General features: G+C 52.7%; 1 protein-coding gene and 1 long non-coding RNA gene across 4 annotated transcripts in view; one reads left to right on the forward strand and one right to left on the reverse strand.

Moving 5' to 3' along the window:
• The window catches only part of NINJ2 (ninjurin 2), a 44689-nt gene extending 30048 nt beyond the window's left edge, over positions 1 to 14641 (reverse strand). The window contains exon 1 of the mRNA XM_032646100.1: positions 14527 to 14641. Within this exon, the coding sequence (XP_032501991.1) occupies positions 14527 to 14565 (39 nt within the window). The 5' untranslated portion in view covers positions 14566 to 14641. The remainder of the gene's footprint in view (positions 1 to 14526) is intronic.
• The window catches only part of LOC116760754, a 115951-nt gene that overhangs the window by 25719 nt on the left and 72344 nt on the right, over positions 1 to 17888 (forward strand). The gene's annotated exons all lie outside the window — the stretch shown is intronic.

The raw sequence follows: 17888 nt of genomic DNA on the forward strand, positions 1-17888 counted from the left end.
TCCCCTTCCAGTAAACTGTTCAGTGCCTCGCCCTTTAATATAAATAGAAAGTTACATGAAAGAGACCATAAGTAAGAAACCAGAAACTCAGAGAAAAGAAAGTAGAGAGAAAAAACTTCAGAAAAGGAAAATAATAATATCCCTGGAGACAGTAGAGAAGCTATTACGTCAATGAAATAAGAACAGTATTCCGTTAAAAGAAGGAATAGGGACTTCCCCAGTGGTCCGGTGGTAAAGAATCCACCTTCCAATTCAGGGGAATTCAGGTTCGATCCCTGGTCGGGGAACTAAGATCCCACATGCCATGAAGCAACTAAGGCCGCATGCCACAACTGCTGAGCTCGTGTGCCTCAGTTAGAGCCTGCATACTGCAAACTACAGAGCCCACATGCCCTGGAGCCCACGCGCCACAACTAGAGAGAGAAAAACCTGCACGCCACAACTAGAGAGAAGCCCAAGCGCCATAATGAAAGATCCTGCGTGCCGCAGCAAAGATCCTGCATGCTTCAGATAAGACACGACGCAGCCAAAGGAATAAGGAAAATAAATAAATATTTTTTAAAAAGGAAAAGAAGAAGGAATATTCCGAGAATAACAACAAAAAAATAACTCTTGGAAATTAAAAATAAAAATATAAATTTTTTAAACTCAACTTGAAAAGTTAGAAAAAGAGGTTTGTGAAACCTCACAGAAATTAAAACAAAGAGATAGAGATGGACAATTAGATACAGAAGATAAGAAGATTAAAGGATCCTGTGAGGAGATCCGACATCCTAATAACGGGCTCCTGACAGATTGAACAAAGAAAAGCGAGGGAAAGAAATAAGCAAATAAATAATAAAAAATTTTTTTTTCCTAGAGCAGGAGGACAAAAGTTTCCGGGTCATAAGGACTCGTCAAGTGCCCAGTATAATGAACGAGGAGAGACCCATCCCAGGGCACACCACTGTGAAGCTTGAGAACACTGGAGAGCAGAGAGAAGAATCTAAACATTTTCAGACACGAGGTACAAAGGATAGAGAATGGAAATGGCATCGGTTATCACAACAGCCACTCTGGAAGCTAAAGTTCTATACTCGGGCAGATTGTCAATCACGTGTAAAGATATTTTCAGTTATGTGAGTGGCAAAAATTTTGCTTCCCTTGCTCACTTTCTTAGGAAGTTACTGGAAGGTATGCACGACGAAATCAAAGAGTAGATCGAGGAAGAAGACACAGCATCCACAGGCCTGTGGGGAGTGTTGCTCGGCACTAACCGGAACAGAGTGGACGGAAGGAAGGGACAGAGGAAGAACAAAGCCATGAAGTGGGCGCAAGGAGAAAGCAGAGTCCGGAGGCCGGGAGAGTCCTCCCGGGCCCCAGCTCTTCCCGAGGCCCGGCTTTCGTGCTGTAGCTGGCCTTGTGAGACACTCGACATCCTCGTAATAAATTCATCTTCCTGCTTAAGCAGTTCACGTTGGATTTCAGTCACTTGCAACCAGAATGTTCCGCCTGATACATTTGCTCCTCAAAGAGTTAGAACCAGCAGCATCCATGTCACCTGGGCACTTGCTAGAAATGCAGGCTTTCAGGCCTCCCCCAGACCTATTCAGCTGAATCTGCGTTTTAACAAGATTCCCAGGTGACTTATATGCACATTCACGTCTGAGAAGCACCGCCCTAATAGATCAACCTTGCGAGGTTGGGTGCCGGGTGGATTAAAGATACTGTCTAAAATACCTGGCCGCATAGCCAGTCCTCTGCAAGGTATTCTGTAGTTGATGACGGGGAGGGTGCTGGTGGAGCTGGGAGTGCTTTGGGGTGACCATCTCGGGAAGCATTCCTGGGACCATGGTACATGGTACTCGGGACCAAATTACAAAGACAGGCGCACAGCAGAGGAGGCAGAGAGCATGTTTATAGCAGGAAACAGGTGACGGCTCTGCTCCAGGAACCTGTCAGGTTAGTCCGGCCAGGTGTTGACGTGGGAAACCACGAGGAACACCACCTCTCAGGCGTGGCTGTGAGTGAGGGAGCCTGGGATGATGCCTGGCGGGGTGGACTGGGGAGGGGGGTGAGGCTGAACTAGGGCCACCTTCTCAGCAGAGCGGGTGTCCTGCCCCAGCACTCGGGCGCGGGTAGGGTTGGAATCGCATCCCACTCGGCAGGAGCAGGGCTGCCTGCACCACAGTTTTCCTGGCTCTGGTCCTCTTGGCTTTCAGCCACCTTCTTTGTGCTGAGGGTTCCGTTGACTTTCCAACGCTGAACAAATTTGAATAAAAGCTGGGATTTTAAAGATTTTTAAAGGAAAAGGAGATGTGTCTGTAGGAAGCTGGTGTCCCATCTCAGCCCTCAGGGTGTGTGGATAGAGGACGTCCTCCCAGGTCTGTACCTCCCCAGGAGTTATTGGTCACTGTTTTCTAACCGTCCACCAACCGGACGGCCCTGTACTCAGTCCTTGACCGTCTCTACGGGAGAAGCGCCCAGTCCTCCAAGAGTTCGCAGAGCCCCCAGTCATTTAAAACACCTGTGGGAATCTCGTCCTATCTGGAAACAACAAACTCCACCATCAGCAAAAGGCTGTCCTTTGAAGGCCAACTGTAGCCACCGCCTCTGTAAAGCTCTGACACTTAAGAGCCTCAAACAGCCGCAGACACTTAACTACATAAACTCTGTGCGCCAGGACTTTCCTAAGCACAGCAGCCTTGTGACCTGAAATACCATCTCAATCCCCATTTTCCAGACGAGGAAGCTGAGGCATACAGGGATGAAATGAGGTCATGTAGCTCGCGAGTGGCTGAACTGGGACTCCAACCCAGGCAGTCTGGCTCCAGAGCCCCTGCTACTCAGCCTCTGTACTTGAGCCCCGGGCACCGGTGCCCTGGTGGGCAGGGATCCGCGACAGCTCTCCTGCAGACCGGTCCCTTTCCGGCCTTTATGCTGTTAGCCAACCAAGCCGGGGACAGTGCAGTGAGGGGTGGGGGCAGAGGCACTGGAGGTGGAAGATCTGAATCCAACTTGGGCGCTGCCACTCGGAGAGGAAGGGCCCTGGTGCCGATGAGCAGAGGCCCGTCCTGACCGGGGCTCTCCAGGCCTGTTGTCCCCGCTGGCCCGTGTCACCTAGGCCAGTCTCCGTCCCTTGCTGGCTTTCAGTTTCCTTGCATGTAAATGGACCAGTCGATCCCAGGGGTTCAGTCCACACGGTGCGCGTGGAGGGGTCACTACACGCACAGAGGTGTGTCCAGGTGCAGTGCTGAAGGGCACGGAGACCAGCGAGCACAGACCTCACCTTTGCCGGTGCTCTTCGTGGTGTAAATCCTTAGATTCAACAAGACAGTTATTATCTGGGGTTTTTGTTTGTTTGTTTTGTTATTTTATTTTATTTTTGGCTGTGTTGGGTCTTCGTTGCTGCGCACGGGCTTTCTCTAGTTGCGGCGAGCGAGGGCTACTCTTTGTTGCGGTGTGCGGGCTTCCCATTGTGGTGGCTTTTCTTGTTGTGGAGCACGGGCTCTAGAGCGTGCGGGCTTCAGTAGTTGTGGCACGTGGGCTCAGTAGTTGTGGCGCACGGGCTTCGTTGCTCCATGGCATGTGGGATCTTCCCGGACCAGGGCTTGAACCCACGTCCCCTGCATTGGCAGGCAGATTCTTAACCACCGCGCCAGCAGGGAGGTCCCTCTCTGGTTCTTTACAATGAGGGAAACGATATTTGAACGTGGAAGGTCGCTCAGATAGTCGGAGCCACGTAGTGTTAGGCCTCAGGTGGACCCTGGCTCGGCTCTGTGCCGCTGGCTCTCCTCCCACCCCGGACATCACTGTGACCGAGAGCTGCGAAGTCCACCCCTAGTTCCCGCTCCTTTATCCACCCCCCCCCCCCGCCTCCTCCATCCCAACACCCAACAGGCACAGAACCAGTGCTGCCCAGGGACGGGCATCGGCCCCTCTGGCCCGAAGCGCAGTGCAGGGCGGTGACTGCTCAGCCACAAAACTGCCCCGTGTACCATGACTCATGACCCATCCATTCGCTGACACCAAGCCTCTCGCCCGTCAAGTAAGTACTGGTGAGCCGGAAGCTTGTGGCTGAAGAGAAGGTCAGGCTGGCGGCCAAGAGGAGGGACAGTGGGCTTAGCCTCCCCCACCACGGGTCCCGCCCAGCAGCCAGCACCTGCCCTGCATGCAGTAGGAGGTCCGCACGGCCTCACTGCTGGATCAGCTGCTCCCAACACAGCCGAGGGATGCGGTTGCCCAGCGGGGACACAGCGTGTGGGTCCAGTGCTTGCGGGAAGAGACTTCTGCTCCCCTAGGCAAGCAGCCCACGCTGGGGCTACAAGAACCGCAGCCCTGGAAACCACCTCTTTACAGGACCCCGTGTTATCACCCTGACTTCCGCAACCTGGCCCAAGAACGTCCTGTTCTGCACCCTGAATTAGGGGAGAGGAAGAGGCACTTCCTCGCCGAGGTGTAAGAGAGCAGAATGTTTAGACATCGCTGGTGTGAACTCGGCCAGCCCATCTTCCTTGGCAGGGCCCACGTTGACGGTCTTCCCGTGCTGGCCACGCTCTTCCGTGGCGTAACCTCCTCCCAAAGCCACAGTCAGGAGAGACAGACACCTCCTTCAGTTCCCAGGAACCAAGGCCATATTGCCCCATGTAGGACGTCGTCCCCAGCATCTACTTGACCTCACAGGTTGTTGACCGGGTGCAGGACCACCTAGCTGGTCATCCTTTCCCCATCTCTCTCTTGCACCATGTCCACATTACCAAGTTCTGGCCATTGAGAAGTTAGCAGCAGTGACTGTGCCCTTAAAAGGAAGGCCCATGCCTTCCCTCCCCGTCTTTCCTTGACTGCACATGTGGACATTGTGGGGAGCCATCCTCACCCGTGTGCACAAGGCAGACGTCCTTAGGGAAGAGATACAAGCAAGGGGAGCCTGGGTCCCCAGCATCGCGGAACCACCGTATTATCCCTGGGCTGCTTGCACTGACACCGCTACACACGGAGAGAAATAAACTATTGTCTTGCCTAAGCCTCTATTCTCTGGGGTCTGGTTACAGCAGCCAGACATGTGTCCTGACTGACACAACCCCTGTTGGGCTGTCAGGCCAGTCACAACTTCCCCTGCTCTGAGATCGCCCCCCCCCCCCCGCCCCCCATCCACTCACCAGGAGGTAGCCTAGTGAGATCGTATCTACAGGATCATCACAGTGGCCTATGCATGCCTGGATCCTCTGGCTGAGGCTGAGTGGACTCAGCATCCCACCAGGGCAGGGCCAATCAGATTCTCTCTCCCCTGCATTTGGAAATGAGATCACCGTTGCTAGGAAGCCTGTGCTGATGACGTGAACCACGATACACAGGGAGGAGCAGAAGTGAGGCACAGGGAAGGAAGCTGCTGGGGTCGGCAGGGTGTCCTGGTTTCTGCTTCCAGTGATGGGCCCCCTGATCACCCTGCCTGTGGTTTCTGAGAATGACCCTGCCACCTGTAATAAATCCCCCTCCTGGTCTTCGATGCTTCAGGTTCATTTCTGTCCCATAACCAGAAGCGCCAGAGTCTCCTCTGATCCTTATAAAGATCTGGGTATCCTTGTAAAATGGGGGCCCCCGCCTCTGCAGCCCCCCTACTCCCCTCACTTGGGATGCTTTCATCATTGCGACGATAGAAGTGTCAGAGGTGAACTAAATGGATGGATAGATTGATCGCCTGATTGGCTAGCAGACCAGTCCATGGACTGTCCAAGGGATGATGCTGGGAGGCCTCATGGAATCGCAGAATTGGGGTGAAAGGGACAAAAGGCACCAGGCAAAGTGTGGCCACGGAGGTTGTGATGCACCCAAAGCCACGCAGTCCAGTGGCTGAGCCTGGGTGGGACCCTGGCCCTGGCCCCAGGGTTCCTCCTCACACCCCCTCCCCCAGCCCCCCAGGCTGGCCTGATTTGGGTGCTCTGAGCCATCCACCTGCTGATGAGCAAACCCCACGATGACTGTGTCTAACCTGCCGTTTCTGAGGCTCCTAGAAAAGTGCGAACAGATCCTTTTCTCTTGTTTCTGGGTCATTCTCTCTACTTCTAAATCTCACCATGTAAGAGTAAATGGCTTTTCTTCCAACGAAGGAATAATGAGTGTCTCCACTGCGTGCCACGCGTGGCGTGTGGCACTTTCCAAGGTGCTGTCTCATTTAAACCCTGCAAGTTTGGGGGAGGGATAAATTGGGAGTTTGGGATTAACACATACACACCACTATATATAAAACAGATAAAAAACAAGGACCTGTACAGCACAGGGAGCTCTGCTCAGTATCTTGTAATAACCTATAAGAGCAAAGAATCTGAGAAAGAATAGATATATAAATTGGAATCTCTTTGCAGTACACCTGAAACTAACACAATGTTATAAATCGGCTATACTTCAATTAAAAAAAAAACCCTACAAGAACCCATCTTCCAGAAGAGGAAGATGAGGTTGAGGGAGGAGAAGCAACTCGCCCGAGACGTGCGGCTGGGGAGATGGTACCAGGGAGGGAGTCGGTGGTCTAGCGGGAATGGCGGGTCTTTGATGCCGGGTCGTACTCCTCCTGAAGACCCATCCCTTCCGTCTTTCTGCCTTTGCTTTCCAGCCTTCTCCAGGGGCACCTGCTCAGCAGAGCTGGGCTGTGGGCCCCAGGGCGGGTGGGGGAGGGAGGTGTGCCTGTGTCCGCAGGAGCCTTGGCAGGTGGCCCCGTTCGCTGGCCACGTGCTGCCCTCTCACCTCCTCCCCAGTCCTTGCCTCTGCCCGCGTTTCCCACTCACCCACGGCCGCCCTCCCCCTCCATCCCCAGACGTTCTGTAACACCGGGGTCCTGACCGATTCCCGCCCCCCTCTTATCCTCTACTCCCTACTCCGCAGGCGCCCGACAGCTGCCTTCTTCTGAGAGGTCCTGAGTCAGCTCACTTTTTCCTCAGACAAGGAGACGGAGGCCTCGGACCTCAGGGCAGAGCCTGCCTGCTCTTTTCGGGCTGAGTTCGCACCCAGCGCTGAGTCTATCTCTAGCTCGGGTTCCCCGGGGCCTGAGGGCAGGACTGTGTCTTCACACGCCGGGTGGCATGCAGTGTCAGCGCCCTGAGAACAGCACAGCTCTCAGGCAAAGATGAGGAAGCTGCCTAGCTCGGGAGGCTGTGGTCCAGCCCAAGGTCTTGACCTCTCCCGCTCACATGCTCGCGGCCCTGACGTTACCACAGAGGCCAAGCAGGGACCCCAGGGAGGTTCTCTGAAGGATGGCGTGAGCAGTGGTGTGAACGTGCAAAAGGTGTGCTTGTGTGTGCACGGAGGAACCCTTTCTGGTTTCACTGTGATGGTAGAAATGACAATCTATAGATCTCTCTCACTTTAGTGAGTGATTCTCAAAGGAGAGATGCAGGCCCCACTAGGAAGGCACATCGGAATCTCAGGTGACAGAGTGAACGTGGGAACTTATTATGTTTATCAAAAGGACTGATCCTGCCCTTTCAGAAGCTATACCTGTCTCCTGTTCTTTTTTCTACTTGAAGAAGCCCACTTCCCTTCAGAGCCCAGCTCAACTGGGAAGCCTTCCTCAGCCCCGTAGGTTAAATTTATCCCTCTTTCTCAATCCTCCCAAAGCACTGGGTTCATTCCCCAGGACAGCGTGTACCATGGGGTAGTGCCGAGGGCTACGTGTGAGACTCAGCCCATGGGCTGCGTGCTCCTGGAACACAGGAAATGTGCCCCACACAATTTCCTATACCTGCTTCAATACCCACGGATAGGCAAGAGCAGGCCCGGTTGATTGGTGTGGGTGTGAGAAGCACAGGGAAGGACAGGGCTGAAAGGTGAGGACTGCTCTCCGAGACATGGGGTATCCATCCTAGCGGGCCCCATCTGGGGTGAAGGGCTACAGAGAGCTCTTCTAATGAGATGGGCTAGAGGTAAACTGGTTAAAAAAGCTGATGAGGGGGCTTCCCTGGGGGCACAGTAGTTGAGAGTCCGCCTGCCGATGCAGGGGACACGGGTTCGTGCCCCGGTCCCGGAAGATCCCACATGCCGTGGAGTGGCTGGGCCAGTGAGCCATGGCCGCTGAGCCTGTGCGTCCGGAGCCTGTGCTCCGCAACGGGAGAGGCCACAACAGTGAGAGGCCCGCGTAATGCAAAAAAAAAAAAAAAAAGCTGATGAGAATTCCTGGGGCAGAGTAAGTCCTCAGGAAGGTGAAGGACTGGTTCAAGGGGATTTCTGGATGTGGAAATCCAGGGCCACACCACCATCCTGAGTGGCTGCCTGGCCGAGATTGAAGCAAAGTCCTACAGACAGAATAGTTCCAGGAGCAGACCTGGACTTCTCCAGGAGTCGGGGCCGGAGGAGAGAGGCAGGAAACAGAGGCAGTGATGATGACCTGGTCATTGGAGTTAACTGTGTCATGCTGCATTGAGCAACTGGGTAGTGTACTTAGAAATTACTAACCTCTCTCTGGTTTGTGCCTCAAGATGCCTTGCATTCTGCTGATTAATTATGGGTTGCACTGCAGAGAAAAGGAATATGTGTAGGTTCAAGGGCCTGATCTAGGGAGGACCCGTGTCTGGATCCTTGGGTGGTAGCAGCACAGAGTTTTCAGGGATGGAATGTCGGAAAATCATCCGTATGCGTGCTCTCTTCAGGACCGTGGAAATGTGTGCTCTGGTCCAGGGCAAATGACAGCGACAGTGTTACAGTTTCACCAGGAAACCCACCCCCGGCCTGTCCCCAAATAGGAAGGAGGTCAAGGTGCCAAGATCAGGGGCCTCTTAACTATGACGTGGGCCTATCTCCCAACTTCTAAATTCGAAGCAAGTCTTATGAACGGTGCAAGGAAACTGCATGGTACTCTCTTTCCTCATACCTTTAAGATTTGTCCCAAATGGAACACCCTTCCATACAGCAGCCTCTTCTTGACCTAATCCTAGAGATAAGAATCCCTAGTTATGCCAATAAAGGATTAAAAATCCCCAGACGCTTGCCTTCCAAATGAATGTGGCAAGTCTCTGGCACTTGCAGTGCTCAAGTTGCCTGCGTTTCATGAGGAGTTTGCTCACCCCTGCTCTTGTCCTGCATCCCCTAACCTAGGAAAGTTGTTGTTGTGAAGCCTGGCACATGCCTAGATGGCGTCAGAAGAAAGATGCTAGGGACCAGCGTGTACCCCGCACAGGCTCCTCCCTTGAAGTCAAAGCCCCGGCTGAGCTGAGAAACCATGTCTAACACCTGCTCCCCAAAACCCACTGCCCAGCATCCCTCTACCTCCAGACCTGTCTTCACGACAGCTGCTGAGGCTCGTGTCCCGGCCAAAGCACAGTTCACCTCCCCTTCCCTCCTGGGCGTGTAATGAAGGGGTGTCTGTGAAGCCCTCAAGCTCTTCGGGATGAAAGGACCAGTCTGGCCCCTGTGCTTTTTCTCCCGGGTCCCTGAGTCTCCAAGGAGGTGACTGCAGGCGGAGGCTTGCAGGGTGTCCCTGCCCGCCCATGGTGTCGGCATGTTCGCTGTCCCCTGCTTGCACCCTGGGATGTTCTGATTTCCTCACCCCAGCTCTCTGTTGAGCCACAGAAGTTGGGCAACTGCCCTGGGTCCTCGGAACTGGCTTCTGCTTCACAAGTTGATCTGAAGCCACTGCTGTCCAGAGGCCTCAGTCCCTACCAAGCCTGGCTGTCCCTGACGGTGGCTTCTCCTCTGGGTGCCGCGGGTCAAAGACCCCCACGTGGAGGCAGCGCTGTGCTCTGGGCAAGAGGGCAGGCTCCGGGTCACCCTTTCTGAGTGTAAACCTGGCTCTGCCGTGGGCTAGCGACCTTGACCTTTACCCCCTGTAAAACGAGGTCCCAAAGAGTTCCTCTCTTACAGAGATGTTGGGAGGTTTAAATGAGATAATTTTAAAGTGTTTAGCCTTGAGTAAGTATGAGCGCAGTGGTTTTCTTTTCTAAGAAATGTTGTCAATTGTAGCTCTGCAGTCACCCTATGAATTCTGGTCAGCAAGCCTTCCTGGGATGACCCAGATGAGTGGCTTTTCCTGCCTGACCCAGGGCCTTTCCTGCCACAGAGCAGTTGACTTCCTTCCTGTCCTGGGGGACAGTATATAAAGTTGTAGAAGAGCTGCCCCGAGGTCACCTGACTTGCCTCTCCAGACGGTACATGATGTGGGTATAGAGGTCTTCTTAAGGGTCACCTCGTTTTCCTTTGCCCAATTTAGGTGATTGTATAGTTTAACTTGGTCACCATTTTCAAAGTCTTTCTGGAGAGAAGAGTTAGACCCTGCCACATTTTAGCAGGAGGCTTGGTCCCAGCGGGGCCCGGCCCATGCGAGTCTGAGAACTGGGGCACGTGGAGGGGTCGCAGCTGGAGCTCCCTCCCTCCCTCCCTGCCTTCCTGGGGTGAGGGCAGCTTCGTGAAGGACCCAGAGCCCGAGTCCGGTTCTCTTTTCCTGTCCAGCGCTGGGCAGAGCTGCAGGGTGCGGAGAGGAGCCACATGTAGCAGCTCTTTTCTCTTTTCTGTGCCCTTCACCGGCCCAGATCCCCACTGCCCTTCCCACTCCCTCTCTCCCCCGACAAGAACTGTCAGGAGAGAGAACAAAGCAGGCTGGAAATGGCCCCATATCCGCTTCCTCACAGCCTCCTCGGCTTTCTCTGGCTCCCGCTTGTGGGAAGGGATTGAATAAGAGCTGCCCTGTCCCTTTGCAAGAGGCCTCCAAGCTCTTGGCTCAAAACCTCCAGAGCCACACTTACGTGTTGTTTGCATATAATTTATATATTAGTGAGATTGTTCCTTCAGATGCTCCACTGACCTCTCCTGTGGTAAAGTAAGAATCCTTAAAAGGGTGTGTATTTGCTCCTGGCTTCCAGGAACCTATGGTTTCTACTGGGACATTCATTCTCAGCGCTGTCATTCTGGTTGGGTAACTTAGGTAAACCCGACCATTCATCCGGTCTATAAAATGGGAATAATAATCCCTGTCTTCTACATGGGGTTGTCATGAAGATTTTTAAATTGAGTTAGTAGCTGTAAAATCATTTCATAAACTGTAAAGAAGAGGCCAAATTTTCAGATGTCATTGTTATTAAAATTATTCAGTGAATAATAGTACTGCAGTAAAGGGTAACTTTTAGACTACCAAAAGGTAACTTTTCCAAAGGTAACTAGGGGAGAATCTGACTTACTGATTCAGCATCAAACAGTAAAGGCCCCTGTGTCCCCGCCGCCACCGCGCCCCCCAGCTTTCTAGGGCGCTGGATGGCGGCAACCCTATTCTGTCGACAGGCCTATCCCAGCACATGGGAGCTCCTAGCTGGACGATGCCGAGGCTCTGCCCTGACTGTAGTGAGGTTAAAAGTCCTGGGGCAGTCGGTGTCGGAATGGGGGTAGCAGTGGGGGAGGTGTTGAGAAGGCCGTGTTATTTTAGGGCCCTAGAACATTACTGCAGGGAGGAATCTAGTGCTCAATGGTGCCCAGCCCCTCCACTTTACAGATCAAGAAACTGAGGTTCAGAGAGGTGTGTGGCTGGCTCAAGACTCCCGCAGGCCTTGGTTAGCAGTCTGGGCTGACCCAGCGAAGGTCCAGGGGACAGCACCACGGCCAGGGGCCCACTCAGTCACGGTGCCAGAGAGCTGGGCTTGGGGGAGACAGGGGTGTCGGAGCAGAAGCTGAACTGCCTCTTACCCCGAGACGTCTTGTCTCAGTCTGCAGAGAAAAAGAGGCTCTCAGCCTCCCAGGGTAGCAAAAGGCAAACACACTTGGTTCACAAGAGCCCTGGAGAAGTGACAGGAGTGGAGCTGACCACGCCTTCCTCGTATCTGCCTCTGACCCACCGCCCTGGACTCCCGAGCCGCGGAGACACAGGTCTCACGTCTTTCAGGCAGAGCCATGGGGGCCCCACAGACGAAAGGTACTCGGAAAGGTCAGGCTTCTTTCTGAAAAGGGGCCCAAAACAAACCCCAGCAGGCTCATGAGCCTCATGGGGAGGGGGTAGGGAGTGGGGGGCCTGTAGCGTCTGGAGGGAGCAGTAGCCCAAATGATATGTCCTTCTGGAGGGAGGACATTTGTTCTCAGGACCATTGGATTTAATTCAGCAAGTTCTTATTTGCGGGCCGCGGTGTGTCCAGCCCCGAGCCAGGAGCTTGGGCCTGGGGAGACAGAATAAGTCTGAGACTTGGTCCCTGCTTTCAAGGAGCTTGCTGGGGTGTAAGACTCTCACGCGTGAGTCAGAAGAGACAAAAGGCAGACGGTGTGTTTAAGGCCAAAGAGAAGATGCTTCGGAAGGAATGAAAACTCAGTGTGGAAGCACGTGCTTCTGAAGGGCTTCCTGGGGAAGGGAAGCCTTTACCTGGGCCCATTCCCTTTACTTAGTAAGCGAGTTGGGGAGGGGGCATCTTAGGACGGAGAGCGGCCTGAGCAGAGGTGGGAGTGAGCAGAGGAGCTGACCCTCTCCAGCCTCCTTTGTATGTGACTTTGAAAGGCTCAGCGCCTCTGCCCTCAAGGGTGGAGTATCGTCCCTGGAAGGTGTGGCGGAGATAGCAGCCCCTGGCTCCTGGAAGAGAGGGGCTTCCGCATTACTGCTAAGCTGCGACTGGGTTTAGAACGATTCCCTGAGCGCCGGGGTAGCAAAATAAGTTAGTCCTAAAGTGGGACGGAGAATCCCAAGCCCAGCCAGCCTCACGTGCCGTAACTTTGCAAAGCGGTCACCAGCTCGGGGTCTGGATTTAGGCTTGGCTTTGAATCCTCTCTCTGAAGCCTTCAGTGACTGTGTGACCTTGTCATTACCTCTTTAAACTTCCGTCTCCTCCTCTGTAAAATGAAGATGATAAAGATAATACTTAACTCTGTTGTGAGGACTGAAGGAGGTGGGCTTTCCCAGCCCATTCACCCTCAGCCCATGGCGGCCGTCGTCAGGGCTTTGTGGTCTGGTTTGCTGCCAAGGCCTGGCATTACATGGTTGACTCTCTTCTCTGATCGTTTCCCAGACCCCGCAAGCCCTGAGGAGTCCTTCCTTCCCTCGGGTGCCCTTCAGAGGCGTCTTAGTGCGGGAAGCAGATGTGGGAGGGGGAGCAGTCCCAGGGCTAATGGGAGACTGGGTGCCCTAAGAGCATCCCACAAAGAGCCCAGGAGATAGTTAGGGGACCTGGGTTCTGTAATGAAGCGCTTCGTTTTCTAGACCACAGTTCCCTCAAGTGTGAAGTGAAGAGCTGAAATTAGACCAGTGGTTCCCACTTTGTGAGATAGGGGAGGCTCCTCAGTTACAGTAGGGGGTCCTTGATACTACATGTACAGTAAGCATTGCCTCTAGACCAAGGAAATCACCTTGCAAGTAGGTGCTGTGCTGTTTTCCAAGCACGCAGAGATGCTGCTGTAATTTTAAAAGCACATATTAAAGGATTATTGAATGCCCTGTAGCTTCTATCAGCATGTAGCTTTTCATTCATGGACACTAAAAGTACGGTGACAGTTACTTGGAGGAATCCAGAGGAGTTTTTGAAGCGTTTAAGGGGTACAAGCTTGAGCAGTTTGGCTCCTACGGGATCAGATGAAGGGCGTGCTCAGCCTTTCCTGGACTGGCTCCTAGTCCGGCCTGACAAACGAGCCCCCTCCCCTCCTGGCCTCAGTCCCCTTGCGCAAGGAACAGAGAGTGGAGTAGGCGGTCCTGTGGCGGTGAAGGCAAGATGGAGGGATGGGGACAGGTGAGAAGGGTGGTGTTACTGGAGGGGAGGAGGACAGCTTTTATAAGAAAACCCCGGAAAGCCTCAGAATGCTGCCTGTTTGAAGGTCTTTTTTAAAAGGTGACCTGTCACTTCCCTGCATTTGTCATTGTTTCCCACGGCACACATGTTTGCAGCACATGGGAAATGGGAGGAGTTGGAATGTCCTACAAATTCCCCTGACACCCAGTTCCCACCTTTATCCTCTAGAAAAGTGCTTTGTGTTGTTTTGTTTAACTTTTCAGGAGGTCACAGACCTATTAAGAATCTGATAAAGGTTACAGACCCTTGTTCCAGAAAAAATGCAGCCACACCTACCCGTACATGGATAATTTTCACACATAGCTTCAGCGGGTTCACCACCCCATGAATTCCCCGTGGACCCCAGGTGAGGAGATCCTGCTCTCACGTGGGTTGCTTTCAATAAGTTTACGTTTACCTTCTCCTCGTGTTCCACAGATCTAAGCCCCGAAGTCCCACAAGACTTTTAATGGGACCTCGAAGCGTCCCATTTCCCAACCTGCTGTTACAGGCTCCTTAAGTCTGGAAAGACATGTGAGGCTCAGGCTGCGTGCTCTAAGGTGGAGCATCGCATGTGCAGACCTCACCTGCACACAGAGGCTGGGCTCTCTGGGCAGCAGGTGCAAGGTGAATGGAGCCAAGAAAGGGGCCTGGGAACAGAAACCACCCAAAAGGCAGGACCCCTCCCCCGACAGTGCTGTTTTTATACATTTCTACCCTCGAGACTGTGGGCCTGCAGCCCTGTCGTCCCAGAAATGGAAAGCTGGTCTCATCTCTGGGAAGGATCCCCAGCTCCCAGGCCCCTCCCCCACCCCAGGTGCAGCTCCCCTTTCACCTTCAGATCCTGCGTAAAGACGCCTGTTCTGGGGCTCATTCTCCTGCCGAGACAGCCCTCTCAGCATGCTCAGTGCTGGGAGACCCAGAATGAATGCGCTCAAGTCAGGGAGCGGCTTTTCCTATCCACACAAGACATCGCTCTGAATCTAAAGGCCCAGTGGTCATTTATCAACCCAGGCCCAAGCTCGACTGGCCCAAGGACATCCATCCTTAGACTTAGCTCACATCCGTCATGTGCCCCGGGATGAGTGAGGGGGCAGGAGGTCTGGAAGGGCTCAGAGGAAAACCAACCGGTCCACCAGGGAGAGTCTAGGCTGCCGGGCTTGGCGAGGGTGCCACAGTTCACACCGGACAAGGGAGGTACATTCCCCAAATACCAGGATGTTAGGCAATATTGCAAAGAATGAAATTCATTTCTATTACAGCCTTTCCTCTCCCCCACCCTAAGCTCTAGTCCCATCCTTTTCCTGAACAATGTGCTGTGCAAATGATGCATTGTTCTCCACAGTCTCACCCTGCTGGGTTCAATTCTGTCCCAGCTTTCTAGGACCCTAAACATATACTTGTCTAGATATCTTTGCAAGTCGTGTCATGGTAGGAGCCCCTCGAAGGCAGATTGGCAGGGGTGGGCCCTACACATTCAGATCCGCCCACTGAATTATTTTAGTCTTTGATTTTAAAAATTAACTTATCCAATAAATATTTATGGAGCGCTAATCAGGTCAGGATGCTAGGATATGGAAGAACATAAAGATATACTAGGATGTGGGAAAAAAGAAGACCAAATGAGATATGGACTCTGCTTTCAAAGAACTAGCTGTCCACTGGAGAAAATAAGATGCGTAAATAAATACATGTTTTTAAAATATATAAATAAATATACTCTAGCTTAGTAATTGTCCGTCACATAGCAAGTGACATTTCAGCGGGACCTTGAAGGGTGGGTAAGAGTTGGAGAGACCAAGATGAGGAGGAGATTCTAGGTGGAAGGAGTGGCCTGAAGGTGATCAGAAGCAGTGGTGGTGATGGCACATGGAAGAGCAAACAGTTCTATTTGGCAAGGACACGGGGGACGGAGCAGAAAGGAGGCTGGAGAGCCTGGATGGCCCTGGCCCTGGGGACCTTGAATGTTAGGCTTAAGAGTAATTTGGGATTTTTAGGGGGTCACTGAAGGTTTCTGAGCAAAGGAGTTCATGATGGTCATAGCTGGGTCTTAGAAAGGTTAATTTGGTAGTTCTGTGGAGGCTAGCTTGGAGAAAAAGTTAAAAAAAAAAAAAGGAAGAAGAATTAAGAGTCATCTAGAAGAGACTTCTACAGCATCCTCTTCCACCAAGATGTTCTGGTCAACTAAGCCAAAAGTGACCTTGACCTCTGTTTTCATTGGTGCTCAGTCTGAACCTCTCAAGAGAACAGCAGACTCCAGGGTCCAACAAACCTGGGCTTGAATCGTTAACTCTGGGGAGCTTTAACCACCGTGTGTGGAGTGGGGATAATTACATCCAGATTTGTTACAAAGATTAAATGAGATAAACTCTATTAAAACGCTTATTAGCACAGATGCAAAGGGTAAGCAGTTAATTAATGGTTGCTAGGATAATCATTATCACACATCCCACGTAGTAGATACGTTTGTCTAGAGCTAGAATCGTCTCCCGTATGAGACTGTAAGCTGCTGGAGTGCAGGAAGCCGGGTTTTGTGTGTGTGTCTTTGGTGCTTACATAGCTTCTTATACTAAGTAGGCGATCAATGAATATGAGAGAAATAGATAACATGATAGGTGAGTAACTAGCACGTGAGCAAGGTTTTCATTAAGCTTCAGGGAATCCGTCCCATGAATGAGGACAGATATTTTCTTGCCTGAAGTGCTCTTTGTTCTCAGACGTACAACCCCTGTAACTTGGCAGATACGGTAAGAAATCCCGAAGATGCTGGTACATCTGCGGGGGGATGAGTCTGTCCTCAACACGGAACATTCCCGGTTCCAGGTGCTGTTTGCGTCTCCCTGGTCCTGGTAAGCATTAACCTGAAGTCACTATGACTTCTGGGCCTGTTCCCCGTGGGCCTACGTCACATAAGGCCTCCTAAGGCCTAGCTGGATGCCTGCCTGGTCTGGGCTGGGGGCAGGCACGGCGTTAGCAAGGAGGCAGTGTGAGCTAGAAGTCAGTACAGAGCAGTGTCTGGGCCCTGGCGTCCTGGACTCTTTTCTCTGTTGCCCCAGACCTAAGGACTCGTGGGCGACCCCTTCTCCTCTGTGCGGCTCAGCCTGTTGGCCTCCCTGGACACTAAGCGCTCACGACCTGCACACAGCCCCACCTGCAGAGGCGGCGACGCACCAAGGGCTGCAGGGCTGTGAGGAGGGATGAGACGAGGTGCCTGCCTCTGGGGGTTTCACTCTCGTTGGACAGAGAAGGTGAAACCCAGGGCAAATACGGCACAGAGGCTAAGCGCATAGCAGCCAAGTCAAGCAGCCTGGTTCACACACCGGCTGTCTCGCGAGCTGACGCTGGGCAATCTCTAACCTACCTTTCCTGCATCTTAGTTTCCTTATCTGTAAAGTAGTAATGATAGCGCTTACCTTACAGGAGGACTATCGCAGGTCAAATAGTCCACGTAAAGTTCTTAGAACAGGACCAACACACAGCGAGTACCCCTCAATTGTTTATTATTACTATTACTGAGTTAAATAATACCATCAGACCTGAAAAGCAACATATGGCAGGAAGGAGTTTTCCAGGCCATCCCTTTAGAATCTAAGCTTCTTTTTTTTTTTTTGGCAGTACGCGGGCCTCTCACTGTTGTGGCCTCTCCCGTTGCGGAGCACAGGCTCCAGACACACAGGCTCAGCGGCCATGGCTCACGGGCCCAGCCGCTCTGTGGCATGTGGGATCTTCCCGGACCGGGGCACGAACCCGTGTCCCCTGCATCGGCAGGCGGACTCTCAACCACTGCGCCACCAGGGAAGCCCGAATCTAAGCTTCTTGATAGAAGATGACCTTTCCTTCTAGAGATGTCCCTCAACATCTCCCCCCCAGTGCCTTGCAGTCAAATGAGTGCTCGAATATTGGGGGACGTATAATTAAGTAATTTCCAAATGAATGGAACAGGTAACTAGGAAACTTAGGAGAGTGAGACTGGTGGTGTGAGCTGGGCAGGCAGGAGGGCTTCATGGAGGAGGTGAGACTGACATGGACGTGACAGATTAGGTAGGATTTGGATGGACAAAGTAAAGCAAGGACTCTGATTGTAAAAGCCCAGAGTGGACTGGGGCTTCAAGAGAGGCAGGGGCAGACTTAGGGGACATGGCTGTGGCCCCTCCACACGCACCAAGGATGGCACCAGTGAGCCCGGAGTCTGGGCTC

This window comes from Phocoena sinus, chromosome 10, assembly GCF_008692025.1.
Source record: "Phocoena sinus isolate mPhoSin1 chromosome 10, mPhoSin1.pri, whole genome shotgun sequence".
NCBI classification, from domain to species: Eukaryota; Metazoa; Chordata; class Mammalia; order Artiodactyla; family Phocoenidae; genus Phocoena; species Phocoena sinus.